The 17178-nt window shown below is 42.6% G+C and overlaps 2 protein-coding genes across 2 annotated transcripts; one reads left to right on the top strand and one right to left on the bottom strand.

Annotated features, from left to right (window-relative positions):
* Positions 1-453: 453 nt before the first annotated feature.
* On the top strand, positions 454-8530 carry rbfa (ribosome binding factor A). Its single transcript, XM_083761046.1, has 9 exons — positions 454-901; positions 2216-2246; positions 2396-2524; positions 3274-3315; positions 3933-4045; positions 4659-4743; positions 5701-5762; positions 6626-6785; positions 8040-8530. The coding sequence occupies exons 1-9, from the start codon at positions 720-722 to the stop codon at positions 8274-8276; spliced, it is 1041 nt and encodes a 346-aa protein (XP_083617172.1). The 5' UTR covers positions 454-719; the 3' UTR covers positions 8277-8530.
* A 2626-nt stretch (positions 8531-11156) lies between these two features.
* Positions 11157-17080, bottom strand: LOC310856593 (E3 ubiquitin-protein ligase TRIM39-like; the record flags this gene model as incomplete). The annotated part of the gene is made up of 3 exons (XM_083762064.1): positions 11157-11218; positions 11305-12231; positions 15652-17080. 3 exons carry the CDS (start codon positions 17078-17080, stop codon positions 11157-11159), a joined length of 2418 nt encoding a protein of 805 aa, XP_083618190.1.
* Positions 17081-17178: the final 98 nt, after the last annotated feature.

Here is a 17178-nt window from a genome sequence, read left to right as displayed (position 1 = left end):
AATAACATCCAAGTCTGACATCATATTAAATCCGATGTTTGGACCAGGCTGATCTAGAGCTCCCTATAGAGACAACAGAGACATTTAGTGCTTAAATCATGCCAATGTAGAACTCCATAAATATATATATATATATATCGCCTTCTGTACAAGTCAGGGTAATTGGCCAGATATCTCTGCATTATACTCCCCTGGGGTGGGTTCTAGACTCGAACTGAACAACCAGTCCCCATTGAGTAGTATTTTATACAATACATACATAAATAGGAATATACATTACACACGGTCACAGTAGTGTCCCAGACGTGGGACACAGATATGGGAATGCTCTGGGTGTTCATGATATGGTGGGACCGGTGGGACCATAGTATGGGACTGTGTCTGTGTGTGTGCCTTTAAGGACAATCTGTGCCTGGGATAATTCAGTTCCGGGTTAACCGGAAGCGGGAAGTCTAGTGTTGTTTAAGTGTTATTGTTGTTAGCGTGCTAGCTAGAGAGCTTAGCCATAAAGTTCGAGAGAGTTCCACTTCCAAAGAGCTCACTGTGCTTTATCGTTGCTGCCCTGTCTTTTACTGTTTGCTGAAGTTGATCTATTCAGCCTACTTACGCACGCAAAACAATGAGCGCAGGCGCGAGTAGAAGAGCCTGCTTTGTCGATCAGTAGCTGCAGTTAGCTCAAGTTCAACGTGTGTTGCTGTACGCTGTGCTGAACAGCGGTGATGATGTCTGTTGTCTTCAGAGTCAGGACAAGTGTCCTGGGCTCCGGGCAGTATTATGTCACCGCGGCATTACCCAGAGAGATACCCGGGAGCAGCAGCTTCGTCGCCGGCCAGAGGCTTCAGATCCACACCGCCACCGTCCACAGAGCTAACCTGCTCAAGAAGTTCCTCAACAAGTCCAAGTGAGTATTCAAATTCAAGTATTCAATTCATGCTTTTATTGCGCTTGACACATGCGATGCGATAGAATAAGTTGTATGTCTGTTCAGCAAAGGGGAACATATGACATTTGGGAAGGGGACATTTGAGGGCTGAGGGGTGATTGCCATTGATAGATTGATTGAAGTATTTAGCAGAATAGGTACATTTCAAGCACAACTCAATACAAAAACTGTTGCATGAAGCATTAGTATTACGCACGGTGCGCACCCCCCGCGCCTCCGCCTCCCAGTTCTTCTGTGTGTGTGTGTGTGTGTGTGTGTGTGTGTATAGTGTCAACACATGCAGAGAAGACCGATCAGAATCACACACACTCGCGTGCAAGCGACAGAGTTTTGGTATGGAATGAACTGAATTATAATATAATAATTAGGCCTGCATCCTTTACCTAAAACACTGAATTATGAAATGGACCGCAATTGGAAAAAGCCTGCCGCTGGCTCCCATTTGTTGAAGAGACCATCTATACATTTTCAAATTATATTGTTAATTTACGCTTAAATTATCGCTTTGGCTAAAACACTGAATCCCGCGGATAAAGCAGGCTATGTACATATAACTAAGGCATTAATAACTACATACATTAATATACTGGTAGTTACCGCATATGTACAATTATATAGCCTACATTTAACAAACAAGCTTTATTGACATTTGTTTTGTATAGGTCAATACAAAAACTGCTACCAGAAAAGCATTAAGGCTTCTTAACGTCAGATATAAACTTTATAAAGTAAAACGAAAACGTGACAATATATATGGAAAAAGCAGCAGAAGTACTGGAAGGCGGAGGCGCGAGTGGTGCGCTGCCAATTGTGTACCCCATGCATTTGAAACCCTCATTCGTTAACATCAGCCCGGCTTCGATTTGGAGGACACACCTGGCCAGCGAGGGGGGGGGGGCATGTGGCAGGTTAAGACTCACCTGTGGCTTCTGCGTGCAGATAGGGTTTTGCGAGGGCCAGTCAGGTGTGTATCCGCTTTATGCCTTTTATTGATAGTAGACAGTAGAGAGACGGGGAGTGACACACGCAAAGGCTGTCGGGATCGGGAGTCGAACCCGGGGCACTCCTTCAGGGTGGCTTAGCAGCCTACAGTATAGGGTGCCCAGACGGTCCGGGCCAGGACCTCCAATATTTACAAGTGACTTCGACGCTAGCCGTGAGCTAGTATGAATTGACTTTTATAGAGCCAAACTAAAGTCCGAATCGACTTTTTGTCAGCACTAAAAAGGAGTATGAATCTACCCCAAGTCCTAACCCAGTGTGTTCTGACAGGAAGAAGATATGGTACGTGACTCCACCACAGGTCAGTGAAATGACATCTTTTTAATCACTTTCAACCTGATGTCCATTAGGCCTGTCACAATTATCTCAAATAATTGCGATTAGGCATTAGGCCTACTGTCCATCTCCAGTTGGTAAACGCTTCTCTCTTGTGCGTTTAATGATGGACAGAAAGCTTCGTCCAATCCTTGGGCTGCTGTGAGACCAACCAAGAAAATGAACCATGAGGAGAGCCATCGCTGCAAGGTCCTGAACTCCCTTCTGTTCAAGGCTGTGAATGACCTTCTGACCTCGGGACAGGTAATTTGGAATGAATTTCTCTTTTATTTCTTATCTTGTTTTTTCGTCAAAAGTGTCCGAAATGAGAAACGACTGTTTTAAAGTAGTGGAAATAGCCCTGGGTCCTGGGCAAATGTCTGTCTCTTTTGGATCTTGTTTGGGAACCACTACGCTAGGACACAAACAGGTGGTGTCGTGTTTGGGTCGCGAGTCGCTACTCCTTTTTCTTTTTCCACATAAAGAATAAATACAAATAATTTCAGAAGATTTAATGAAGTTAAGACAAATGAGTCACAACATTTCATCAATTAAAAACAATTCCAACATTTTTCAAAAGCATTTCATGAATAATATGAAAAAAAAGTTTTAATTGATGTGAAAAAACGTCAAGACGTCTAATTGCCTATTAAGTAATGGATGCCACGGGCGTAAAGACGTATCCCCTTGAGAATTATTTTATTTTATTTTCATCCATATTTTGAAAATTCATCTAGTCTGGTGTACAGGTGATGACATGCACATTACATGCATAATAGAATTACAAATTATTTCTTTCTTTATAATGGGAGAATTGGCACAGCCTAAACTGGTGACCACCAAAAGAGGGAAAATAAGTTTCGTGCCACGGTATGAGCTTGTACATCTGCTATTTTCACAATTTTGGGTCCAGGGCGAAAGTCTAATTTCTCTTTTAGGTCTCAAGCTAAAGGACCTCTAGCGTCTGTGTTTAATTTTCATGATGAGAGAACGAGTCTGCTATCTGTCCTCAGGTCAGCCATGAACTTACCAACTACAACCCTGAGATCACTAAGGTAATTGCTCTCTCACTCGCACGCAGTGCTTTCGTCATCATGTTAGGGCCATCTCCAAGCTTTATAGTTGAATAGTGATGTCTGTTTGCAACTAAGCTCCCAGACCTGTGTCAACTCCTCATTCAGCAAAACTACATCATCATCATCATCATCATCATCATTCTTTGCCCTACCCGTTTTCCCCAGCATAGCTGTTCCTGTTGCAATCCTTTCTAACCGTCTGCCTTCCCATTTCTCCTCTAAACACACACATACAAAATAAATACACACAATGCTGTAGCTTAGTTATTTTTTCAGACTGTATACCATGATTAGTCTCTGCGAGACATGCACATGTATAGGCTATACACTCGCACGTGGTCAATGGATGAAATGATTAGCAGGCGGCATACGCTTCTTTTCGAAAACTTCGCCACGGCATACTAGGCATAGCGTATAACTGACAGACACACAGACAGACAGACACACACACGCACACTCTCTACAGGGACATGGAAACTCACTCGCTAGTAGTGTAGTAAATGTACCGTATACACAGTGGTTCGCATCATGGAATAAGCAGGGTATTATTTTCTGCTCTTATCTGCTATCGTCGTCTCTGAATGATGTTCCACCAGGTGTCTCTGGCCGCAGACTTCTCCGCCTGTCGTGTCTTCTGGGACAGCAGCGGGGACTCTAAGAGAGACGAGCTGATCCAGGGAGAATTTGACAAACACGGCCCGAAAATCAGGTTAGAACCACGATACGTTGTTTCATGAATGCTTTCAGCATTCGGTATGGTGTTATAATGAAACACAATGGCTTATTTGTTTGTTTTATACACAAAAACACAAGCTCATCTGCAGGAGGGATAATAGTGAAATGAGCTGGTACGACATATGACCGAATCTGTTCATCACTGTGAATCACTGTTCTGTTCAGTATGGTTTTGTGACCTTGCAGGCTAATGCAAAGGCTAAAAATGTCATTTAGACGGCATGTTACAGTATGTACAGTAGTAGACAGATGCCAGGCCTTTATTGACATGGCATCCTATCGTGTTTATAGTTTCAATGTACAGATTGCTTTTCTTTGGATATTCTACTGATGGGTTCTTGGTTTACTTATGATCCTAGACGACTATGTCTATGCATTTCTGATGTGTTTACCTGGTGTTAAAGTTGCTCTGGAGTCTGGATTAAGTGCCTAAATTGTACATTGATGGGACCTCAATTCAGCGTGTATTGGATGTTGTCCTACACTAGCTACCCAGTTTAAGTTGGTTATGCACACTATCCTACCTCCTTTTAAGTTTTTTTTAAATAAAATATAATTTGTGTGTGCACGACGTGTCGCACACGCAGGTATCTGATCATGTCTCAACAGGTTATGGGTGGAGTTCCTCCTATGGTGTTCATGAGAGACAGACATAATGCTGCCATGGCGGAGGTGATCCCACAACAATACAGTGCTACACAGTACAAACTTAACCTATTTAGGCCTGACGTCGAAATTTAAAAATTGTCTTCTAAATGGTGACAATGTTCTGAAAAACCTCATGTTTCTGTATCAGTGGTGCTCAATATTTCATGTCAAGGACTGAAAGAATATACATTCAAAGATTTGAGCCACATTTTCAAGATTTTTCCAAAATAGCAGACCTACAAGCTCGTGCCGCGCTATGAGCTTGTAGATCTGCTATTTTTCAATAGCTAAAGCATATCATAATGCTAACACCAAAAGGGGTTCCCGCCCAAAATGGGTTAAACCACTACTACTATTGTGTACATGTTTGTCCAAATGAATGATTAAATGTGTCAGTGATTTCTTTGCATATTTAAGTTATTTGTCATGTCTGCCCTGTGCAATTTGTGATTCGTAAGCAAAGGCTAAACGTATGTCATTTAGATTTATAATTTAGCATTTTATTAGATTTATAATTTAGCATTTTATTAGTTTTATAATTTGGCATTCTATGTAGACGTAGCACTCTATAATCTTGTATAGCTTCACTGTACAGATAATATACTGATAGATATTAGGTTCTTAGCTTGCTTATGATTCTTGATGACTATTTCTATGCATTTGATGTAGTTCCTTGTGTTGTTCTTACAGTACTTGCTTACTGTAAATCGCTCTGGATTAAGAGCGCCTGCTAAATGCCTAAATTGTGGTTACGAAGCCTAAAAGGCAAACGGAAATACAACTTCTAACGTTCCAATGTTCAATGCAAAGAAAACACAACACAATTAAATCGTTAATCACATGACAATTCATTAATTAATCACATAATTGTGACAGCCCTAATGTACTGTACCACTAGAACAGCTAACTACTGCTAGTTCTACTACTGTTACCTGTTGTTACTAGTAGTTAGTACTACTATTTGTTGTTCTGTGTGTTCAGGTGGACATGCTGCTTGCGCAGGCAGACTTCGGTCCTGATCCTCCTGACTCTCTGAATGACAGGTATTATTTGTGTATAATAATGTAATTGCTACTGTTATGTATTTCTAGGCTGTGAAAACGCATCCCTCTGGGAATAATAATAATATACAAATGGTTACATTGAACTTTGGTCTTCATTCAAAGTTTTTCTGCTGTTTATTTGAGGGGTGTTCCGCTTTCTGAACATAACACTTTATTGCTCATTGCTTTATTGCTCAAAATTGGAACTGGAACACTATCAAACTAGAAAAGTGCCCCTCAGGGCACAGGTCTCCACCAGGCAGGTGTGGCCTCCTGGTTGTGGCCTCCTGGTGGCGCTATAATAGCACAATGTGAAATGGGTGCCATTTGTTCTTACGGTACACCATTGATGGCAATTGGATGATTTGTGGCATTTTGTTCCAAAAATGTGTTTTGCAAAAATCCACCTGTTGGTGGCGCTATAACAGGCCAATGTGAAAAGGGTGGGATATATTCCTCAGCCTAGTAGGAAAGTCTGTGAAAGATTTCATGTAAATTGCACGCTGTGTTCATGTTAGCCAATTAGGATGGAATATGAAATATCGGACAGATCCATCTTGAACACATGACTATAGAGATGGTGTGTAACAATTTGCGGGATTTTTGAGTAATATCAAAACATGTGTTTTTCAAAAGTCGGTCTCCTGGTGGTGCTATAACAGGCCGTTCTGGAAATGTTGGGGTAGAGGTTTTTGGCATCCAGGGAGTGTGTGTGTGTGTGTGTGTGTATGTGTGTGCAAAATTTGGCATCTACCGGGTTAAGAACACTGAGCCTGACAGTCACACTGTCTTTCTGCCATGTTGTGTATCACTCTCTCTCTCTCTCTCTCTCTCTCTCTCTCTCTCTCTCTCTCTCTGTACAGACATGTTCCACTGTCTACAATCAGCACAGTGAGTTCAGCTGTGTCCAAACCGGCATTGTTTGGTTTGGACCATTTGGCGCTGAACCGGCAGATCTCTGCGTGGCGGCAACGTTCCAAAGGCGAGGAGCTTGAAGAGACGCCTTCCTCTGAAGTTACACAGGTAGAGACAACCACTTTATGAATACATATGAAGGGGGGGAGGTGGAGTGTGTCCGGGGAGTGTTGGTGTTAGCCAGATCTTTCTCCTCACACATTTCCATAACTTGCTGGCCTCAATAGCTGGAGATCTGCTGAGTCGGGTGAAGTCTAGTCTCGGCCGGGCCACATGATCGGAGATCTGCGACTAGCAATGCATGAGTTGACATCTAAATTCGGATTTAAAAAAAGCAGAGGGTATAGTCCTTCACAGTGGGGTAGTGACAGGATAGTTATTTTTATTACAATGCAGTAGGCAACTAGGCATACTGTAGGTTTGTCAGCTAGTGTGAACTGTGAAGTGGAGAGTGACATTTTGTCAGGATTCCCGTGGGTCCCGCGGGAATCCCGTGGGATGGGATTAACATTTTTATTAATCCCGTGATCGGGACGGGACGGGAATGAACAGGAGCGTGCAGGAGCGGGAATGACATCTATCTAGAATCATAATGATCATTTTCAGCTGGTCGTGGCGCCAACCAAAAGAACAGAAGCACCCATATTTGTAGTCCTCTTTCCGTGAGACAACGCTCTTTTGACTTGTGTTAGCACAATGCGCTATTAAAAAACAGGAGCGGGATGGGAGTGGGAGTCATCTCGAGTGGGAGCGGGATGGGATCAGGAGTCATTCTACAGGAGTGGGACAGGACAGGATTTTCTTTTTTACCCTGGTCCAGGATTGGGACAGGACAGGATTTTTTCTGTGGGAGTGGGACAGGACAGGAGTGGAAATCCACTCCCGTATCAGTCAAGCTAGTGGTCTGTCGGTCGTGCAAAGTGCTAGTGCAAACTGAGCACTGGTCGCAACTAATCGTGGATTACATGTACATTATTTGTCAAAGACGTTTTCGGGGCTGTCCACTAGCGACTCTATTTACTCTCCATGTACTGTAGCCTACGCATTTAAGAACTGGTAGAAGCTGAGAATAGTCTGTGTTGTTGTTTTTGAGCATGCTTATTTGACAACTTGAGACCTGATCGAAAGTGGTAACTCAAATGCAAGGTAGTGCACTATCGACGACATCACGAGCATCACAACTGGATGTAGACCCAAGCTGGATATATCACCAGGGGCGAGTTCAGCCCTGATGAAACGTACAGTAGCAAATCATTTGAAACAAAAAACTGTGGATCGTCGGAACACCACTTTTTTGAGAAGAATGTTACTCAACCTGGAAAACAAGTAAGATAAATAACTAAATAAAATGTCTCTCTTCAGGAGCAGCTGTCTGTCCTGGCAGAACACAGGAAGCAGCAAATCATCAAGAAAAGGAAGATGAAGGCTCCGGCCATCGATGACGACGTCACGCCCAGAGCCTTCCTGCTGGCGCAGCGCGACGCTGTCACGTCCCGGCCGGGTGGTCGAGAGGAAGAGGAGGAAGAGGAGGGCACCGCTTTCAAAGAGGAAAAGGCTCAGTTACAGGAACTGATGTCACACGAGGACAGGAAGTTGTGATGCCCTGAAGGACTGGCCTTTTTTCATCTATATGTAAATTTGATGTAGATGTTGTATGTATTTTTGTATGTGTATATTTCCTGTTTAGTTATGGAAGCTGGCTAGGTTCTGTTGTTTTTAGACATAGGCTAACAAAGGCATTGACAAACGTAATGTGAACCTGCAGTTCTGTAAAACATTAAAGCTAATTAAATCAAACACTTCAATGGTTTCTTTCTGTTGCCATTTTCTTAGCAAAATGTTGCAGTGAGGTCAAGAAAGCATGGAAAGAGGGTGCTGAAGCCAAAAGGTTTCAGAACCACTGCTGTAATGACGCATCCTACTGTATATAGAGCGTCGCAGTCCCGCCCCCTTTCATGACGACGCCAGGCCCAGGAAATGAATCCCAATGCATTTTTCCCATAGACATTTCAAAAAGTATTTATTTAAAGACCTTTTAAGCGTCGTACGAAGCCAACCCGGGTCGTGACAAATCATGACAACAAACACAATATTTTGAACCAAACAAATAATTACAAAGAAGAAAAACAACAAAAAAAGTGTTTGCAGCCTTTTGTGGAGAGACAATGGGAGCTGGATGAGGGGGGCATCTGGGGGTTCTTCTTTAGGGGCGCAGCTTTTATGCACCGTGGGTGTGCAGAAATGATATGGGATGTAGTATAGACATGTTTTTCCAGATGATGGCTATAGTGGGCTGGGGTGCACAAGGACGACGAAGACATTTTCAGAGCAGCACCCAGGGTCCAAGTCACGTGGCAGTGGTGCAGGGCTGCAGCTGAGGTGACCAGCCATGGTATAGGTATAGGGCCATTCTGAAAAGCCTGGATTTTCTATTAGGCTATGTGGTAAAGTGAAGCATGCAGTACAAGGGGTCATACTCATCACGTCAGTTAACCAGTTCCAGTAGGCCTACATATTTGACGGTCATTCCAGTGCAACATTCCGGTGGTAAACTGGGAAATAAATGGTTTAACAATTTGATTATAACTGCATGCTGCGCAATTCTGGATTAGATTTAGGGATTTGAGAGGGAAGTCTTAGTCGGTTTCTGCCACATAATGGTTTTATTTTAATCACAAAACTGATCAACTGATTCATAATATAAAAAGTTTAAAATTAACAAGTGCATCTATTTCATCCCTGAATTAAACTAAAACGTATTATTTCATCTCTAATAACATGAGTGACGTGAATTGCATTCTGTGATACTCTAAGGAAACAAAAACAAAACAATTACATGTTGCATCACAATTTATTTGCCATGGTTATGTCATTCAATCTTTTTTTCTTTTCTCAACAATCATATACAAGGGTGTTATGTTTGTCTGTAAAATATCATTAATCTTACTTAAACAATACAACACATACTTTATACAGATGGAGCTCGGTAGAGCTCACACACCAAACTGGTCTTTATTTGAAGAAACATGTTTTGAACTAACCTGAAGAAGATCCATTTTGGATCAGAACATACTTTCTCTTCTAATAAAGCTTTCTAGCATAGTTGTCTCCACCAGGCCGAAGGCATGTGGGGAGAGTATGTTTTGCACTCCGTCCGTCCGTCCGTCCGTCCGTGTGTCCGTCCGTCCGTCCGTCCGTCCGTCCGTCCGTGAGCAGCTAATCTCGGCCACCGTTAACCCGGTCGATGCCAAATTTTGCACACACACTCCCTGGATGCCAACGATGAACCTCTGCCCCAAACTTTCCAGAACGGCCTGTTATAGCGCCACCAGGAGGCCGCTTTGTGCAAAACAAGTTTTTGCACAGTACACCTACAGATTTTGTCCAAACATCACGCAAATTGGTACACAGTCTCTCTAGAGCCATTCAACAAAACCGGTCTTTCAGATTTCTCAGACTCCATCCTGATTGGTTAAGATTGGCTTCCAAAAATCACAGGAGTGCTCAGTTTCAAACAAAATGCTGCAAATCATGAACACATCGCGTGATTTCCGTGAAATTGTGCACCCACATTCCCACTAGGCCGAGGACGAAATGCCACATGAACAATTTCAACTCAGCCTCAAGGTGGCGCTATAACTGCCCCAAAAGTGTTTTTAACTCTAACTGCAAGGATCTGTGGATAACTTTGTATGCCAACTCCCTAGAGGCCAAGGAAAAACCTTTGCCTGGAATTTTTCACATCTGCTCTTTATAGCGCCACCAGGAAGCCGACATATGTAAAACACATTTTCTATTATTACTCCTTTACATTTTATCCAAATTTCACGCAAATCGGTACACATGATCTCCATAGTCATGTGATCAACACGGAGCGGCACCATTTCCCATCTTCCATCCTGATTGGCTAAGATTGGCTTCCAAAGCTCACACGATTCGTCCATTTCGAAAAAAGGCCACAAAACACAAACACAGTGTGCAATTTCCGTTAAATTATACACGCACATTTTCACTAGGCCGAGGACGACATGCCACAAATTTTTCCTCAAAATCAGCCTCACGGTGGCGCTATAACAGGCCAATTCCTGTTTTTAGCTATAACTGCATCGATCTGTATACAACTTATGTATGCACACATGGAAAAACATTGTACCTGCATCCCTCCAACACGAACCTCCGGCCCAAATCTTCCTCAACAGCCTGTTATAGCGCCACCATGAGGCCACAACCTGACCTGCCCTGGTGGAGACCTGTGCCGATTGGCACTTTATTTCATTGCTGTCTTTGTCTTTTGTGCGGTACCAAATAATCATGTAAAGTACATGTTTCTTATGCCGATGCTATTTCACTGGTAACAGCTTGAAAGGGACACCACTTTCGGTATCTAATACTGCAATGTATGGAAAGAGTTTCTCTTTCCATACATGTGGATAGGAGGTGTCTATGCGGTCGGTGTGTAGGAGTGTGTTGGATTCAAGATCAAGGAATGATACTATCCTTCTGTTCCAGTCCAGCTGAACTCTGATCCTTCGAAGGTTCTGCTTCAAAGGGAGAATGGTGTATGACCCGGCAGAGACTGCTTCATATTTACCTTTACTGCACTGTATTTTCCAGACAAAACCCTGACCAAATTCCCCCTTCTTTGGATAAGACTCTGCAATCGCACCCACCTCCCAGCTTGTGGCCCCTCCGACCTCCACATCCCAGCTGTGGGTTCCTGAGTTGAAGCCCTCGGAAGCCAGAACGATGTTCAAGTATTCAAATCTCTCTGGGTTGTCAGGGAGCTGCTGTCTCTTTCCACATCTCACACTGGTCAGATCGTCAGACAGGATGAGTTGTGGGTGGGCAGTGTTGGGGTCCAGAATCACAGGATTGTAGGAGACAATAGTCTTCATCTTGTCCCAGATGTTGTAGCTCAGGTTGCCCAGGTGTTTTGTGACATTTATCAGTGCTTCTGAGAACAGCTGTGGATCCCGCAGTACCAGTTCCTGCCGGGCTCTTTCCATCGTGTTCTTGTAGTTCTGCAGGAATGTGATGTGTTCAGCTTTCAGCTGCTCCTCTATGACTCTGATTGAGTGTGAAAGAGTTTCTATGTTTCTGCTCAGATTCTCAATCTCAACTGTGATCATCAGACTTTTAATCTTCTCTTCCTCCCTCAGAGCATCGATCCTCGCTTGCTCTTCCTCTTTTAGTAAGTGGCGAAACTTGTCAAACTGTTCCTTAATCTTCAGCTCCGTTTGCCGGGCCTGGGCCTTAATGTGTTCTGCCATTTGACCATAGTTACCTTTGACTTTTCTAAAGGCTTTCAGTTTCTGCTGTAAGGGCGTCAGTGATTTCTGAATCACCTTTCTGTAATCCAGTGCAGCTTCATCGATTGGACTGAATCTGTGGTTGGCGTGTTTTTTAGAATCGCGGCACACAACACACACTGGCTGTTGGTCGTCCATACAGAAGAACTTGAGTTTCTCAGTGTGCAGACTGCAGAGAACTTCATACCCTGCTAAAGCTCTCTGACTCATCTGCTGTGAGAAGGCATCACACAAGTTCTTCAGAACTAGATTTTGATGCGCAGGCAGAGAAGATATTTCCTTACAGAGTGGACAGATCTTTACTGGTGTTTTTGTCCACCATTTCTGCAGGCAGGCTTTACAGAAGCTGTGGCTACATGACAAGACTACAGGATCCTTGAAGATGTCACAGCACACAGAACAGGAGAAATCATCTTCTGAGAATGACGACTGAGAAGCCATTGTCTCTATCCGTGTGAAGCCAAAACAATGTGAGCAGATTGCTTAAGACAGATCGAGACCAGGAAGTCAGAACTGGTAATACTCGCTCTTCTAGAAAGTTCCCTGCTGAAGTTTACTTTCAGTATCAATCTTTGTTCTTGTAAACGTCTGATGAGTGGATGAAGTCAGGAGCAGGTTAGAGGTTCCAGCGAGGGTATTTCCCTCTTGTAGCTGTGTGAAGGCAGTCTGAGTATCTAAAACTATGATCCAAAAGCCAATCTTACAGCCTTCTTTTATCCACATACTCCTCCTCCTTGTGTGTGTGCTTTGCTTCCTTCAGGCCGTTGCCATGTCTGCTTATTATAAGCAATCTTTGACTTGTTTATTGGTAGTGGCTGATAGTAGTTGAACCCCAGATTAATATGTAATTGTCCACAGACATCCATCTGAACATATTTTGTGCATTGTTTATTAAAATGTTTTAAAAATATTCACAATATTTTGATTTATTCTCAATGTGTTTTTAAATAACGGATGTACAACCTCACAATGTGTCGCTGTGAGCTTGTAGATCAGCTATTTTCATTTGTGCTGGTTTTCATAGACCTGGCTACTTGTGAAACACGCCAAATAATGCATGCAGGGCAGAATTAGGAGTGGACAATATCAAGAATCAAAATAAGAAAGAGATCAAAAAATTATACGACCACGTAAAAGAAACTGACTGATCTATAACTCACGCACAGCAGCAAAACTCTAGAGAGATGCCCCCCTCAAATTATAAAACAGCAAAAGAAGCAACACAAAAGCAGAGTAAACTAGAATTAATGCTATCTCCTAAACAAAGAATACACTATGGCAGAATACCTGAGCACTGTAACCGACCCAAAACAAAGCAAAATCTTGTACAGACTAAGTGAGCACAGTCTTGTCACTCTTGTGACAGAGAAAGGTCGTCATATAGGCAGACCTGCACACAAAATAAAGTGGAAACTGAGCTACATTTCCTATAACCATCTGTCAACTGTAGCAATTAAGACATCAGAGTCAGAGACTTCCCCACAGATATTTTGAAAACATATACATGCAATGACAAAAAACTTATATCTGCTGGGCGAAGCACAACAATGTGCAAACATGGCAGCAAGATTCTTGAGCTGCTGTGATAGAATAATATCAAATGGAACATAACCACCTGTCCACCCTAGACTAATTTAATTGTGTGTATTCCTGCATCTGCATCAAGTGATCTTGGTACATAGAAATTGATTTATTGGAGATTCTGACTTCCAATTGTATACATTTTGTGTTGATTGTAATGTTCAGAACCACTGCTGTAATGATGCATCCTACTGTATGTAGAGTGTCACAGTCCCGCCCCCTTTCATGACGACGCCAGGCCCAGGAAATTAATCCCAATGCATTTTTCCCATAGACATTTCAAAAAGTATTTATTTAAAGACCTTTTAAGCGTCGTACGAAGCCAACCCGAGTCGTGACAAATCATGACAACAAACACAATATTTTGAACCAAACAAAATTATTACAAAGAAGAAAAACAACAAAAAAAGTGTTGTAACCTGCCGTTTTATTCTACTTTCTAATTCTTTGTTTGGCTCAAAACATTGTGTTTATTGTCATGATTTGTCACGACAAGAGTTGGCTTTGTCCGCGGCATAAACATCTTTAAATAAATACTTTCTGAAAAGTCTATGAGGAACAGGGATTTCTTTTCCGGGTCTCTCGAGGGGGCGGGACTGCGAGTCCCTCCCCCTTTCAGAACAACGAGTGGCCCAGGAAATGAATCGCAATGCATTTTGACCATAGGCATTTCTTAAATTATTTATTTAAAGACCTTTAAACGTCGTACGAAGCCAACTCTTGTCGTGACAAATCATGACAACACACACAATATTTTGGACCAAACAAAGAATTAGAAAGTAGAAAGAAACGGCAGGTTACAACACTTTTTTTGTTGTTTTTCTTCTTTGTAATTATTTGTTTGGTCCAAAATATTGTGTGTTGTCATGATTTGTCACGACAAGAGTTGGCTTCGTACGACGCTTAAAAGGTCTTTAAATAAATAATTTAAGAAATGCCTATGGTCAAAATGCATTGCGATTCATTTCCTGGGCCACTCGTTCTGAATTGGGGAGGGATTGCGACGCTCTATTGGAGGGTAGAGAAGCAGCCTTTTGTGGAGAGACAATGGGAGCTGGATGGAGGGGGGCATCTGGGGGTTCTTCTTTAGGGGCGCAGCTTTTATGCACCGTGGGTGTGCAGAAATGATATGGGATGTATATAGACATGTTTTTCCAGATGATGGCTATAGTGGGCTGGGGTGCACAAGGACGACAAAGACATTTTCAGAGCAGCACCCGGGGTCCAAGTCACGTGGCAGTGGTGCAGGGCTGCAGCTGAGGTGACCACCCATGGCATAGGGCCATTCTGAAAAGCCTGGATTTTCTATTAGGCTATGTGGTAAAGTGAAGCATGCAGTACAAGGGGTCATACTCTGGTATCATTATTATGTCAGTTAACCAGTTACAGCAGGCCTACATATTTGACGGCCATGCCAGTGGTAGACTGGGAAATAAATGGTTTAACAATTTGATTATAACTGCATGCTGCGGAATTATGGATTAGATTTAAGGATTTGAGAGGGAAGTTTCTGCCACTGCCAGATAATGGTTTTATTATTTTAATCACAAAACTGATCAACTGATTCATAATATAAAAGGTTTAAAATGAACAAGTGCATCTATTTCATCCCTGAATTAAACTAAAACGTATTAGTTAATCTCTAATAACATGACCGACGTGAATTGCATTCTGTGATACTCTCTGAAAAACAAAACAATTACATGTTGCATCACAATTTATTTATTTCAATGTCATTCAATCTTTTTTTTTCTTCTCAATCAAATACAAGGGTGTTATGCTTGTCTGTAAAATATCATTGTTCACACAATTCTTTAGATTTACATAGAGCACAGACTAAATTAATTAATCTTACTTAAACAATACAACAGATACTTTATACAGTTGGAGCTCGGTAGAGCTCACACACAAAACTGTATGGTAAAGACATCGTTATTTGAAGAAACATGTTTTGAACTAACCTGAAGAAGATCCATTTTGGATCAGAACATACTTTCTCTTCTAATAAAGCTTTCTAGCATAGTTTCATTGCTGTCTTTGTCTTTTTTGCGGTACCAAATAATCATGTAAAGTACATGTTTCTTATTCCGATGCTACAGATAATTTCACTGGTAACAGCTTGAAAGGGACACAACTTTCGGTATCGACTACTGCAATGTATGGAAAGAGTTTCTCTTTCCATACATGTGGAACGGTGGTGTCTAGGCGGTCGATGTGTAGGAGTGTGTTGGATTCAGGATCAAGGAATGATACTATCCTTCTGTTCCAGTCCAGCTGAACTCTGATGATTCTGATCCTTCGAAGGTTCTGCTTCAAAGGGAGAATGGTGTATGACCCAGAGACTGCTTCATATTTTCCATTACTGCACCGTATTTTCCAGACAAAACCGCAAAATTCCCCCTTCTTTGGATAAGACTCTGCAATCACACCCACCTCCCAGTCTGTGGCCCCTCCGACCTCCACTTCCCAGCTGTGGGTTCCTGAGTTGAAGCCCTCGGAAGCCAGAACGATGTTCAAGTAGTCAAATCTCTCTGGGTTGTCAGGGAGCTGCTGTCTCTTTCCACATCTCACACTGGTCAGATCGTCAGACAGGAGGAGTTGTGGGTGGGCAGTGTTGGGGTCCAGAATCACAGGATTGTAGGAGACAATAGTCTTCATCTTGTGCCAGATCTTGTAGCTCAGGTTTCCCAGGTGTTTTGTGACATTTATCAGTGCTTCTGAGAACGGCTGTGGGTCCCGCAGTACCTGTTCCCGCTGGACTCTTTCCATCGTGTTCTTGTAGTTCTGCAGGAATGTGATGTGTTCAGATCTCAGCTTTTCCTCTATGACTCTGATTGAGTGTGAAAGAGTTTCTATGTTTCTGCTCAGATTCTTAATCTCAACTGTGATCATCAGACTTTTAATCTTCTCTTCCTCCCTCAGAGCATCGATCCTCGCTTGCTCTTCCTCTTTTAGTAAGTGGTGAAACTTGTCAAACTGTTCCTTAATCTTCAGCTCCGTTTGCCGGGCCTGGGCCTTAATGTGTTCTGCCATTTGACCATAGTTACCTTTGACTTTTCTAAAGGCTTTCAGTTTCTGCTGTAAGGGCGTCAGTGATTTCTGAATCACCTTTCTGTAATCCAGTGCAGCTTCATCGATGGGACTGAATCTGTGGTTGGCGTGTTTTTTAGAATCGCAGCACACAACACACACTGGCTGTTGGTCGTCCATACAGAAGAGTTTGAGTTTCTCAGTGTGCAGACTGCAGAGAACTTCATACCCTGCTAAAGCTCTCTGACTCATCTGCTGTGAGAAGGCCTCACACAAGTTCTTCAGAACTAGATTTTGATGCGCAGGCAGAGAAGATATTACCTGACAGAGTGGACAGATCTTTACTGGTGTTTTTGTCCACCATTTCTGCAGGCAGGCTTTACAGAAGCTGTGGCTACATGACAAGACTACAGGATCCTTGAAGATGTCACAGCACACAGAACAGGAGAAATCATCTTCTGAGAATGACGACTGAGAAGCCATTGTCTGACTCTATCCGTGTGAAGCCAAAACAATGTGAGCAGATTGCTTAAGACAGATCGAGACCAGGAAGTCAGAACTGGTAATACTCGCTCTTCTAG

This window comes from Protomyctophum parallelum (assembly GCF_964188405.1).
Source record: "Protomyctophum parallelum genome assembly, chromosome: 3".
Taxonomy (NCBI): Eukaryota; Metazoa; Chordata; class Actinopteri; order Myctophiformes; family Myctophidae; genus Protomyctophum; species Protomyctophum parallelum.
Note: the sequence above shows the minus strand (reverse complement) of the source record. Positions and strands in the feature narration are given on the sequence as shown.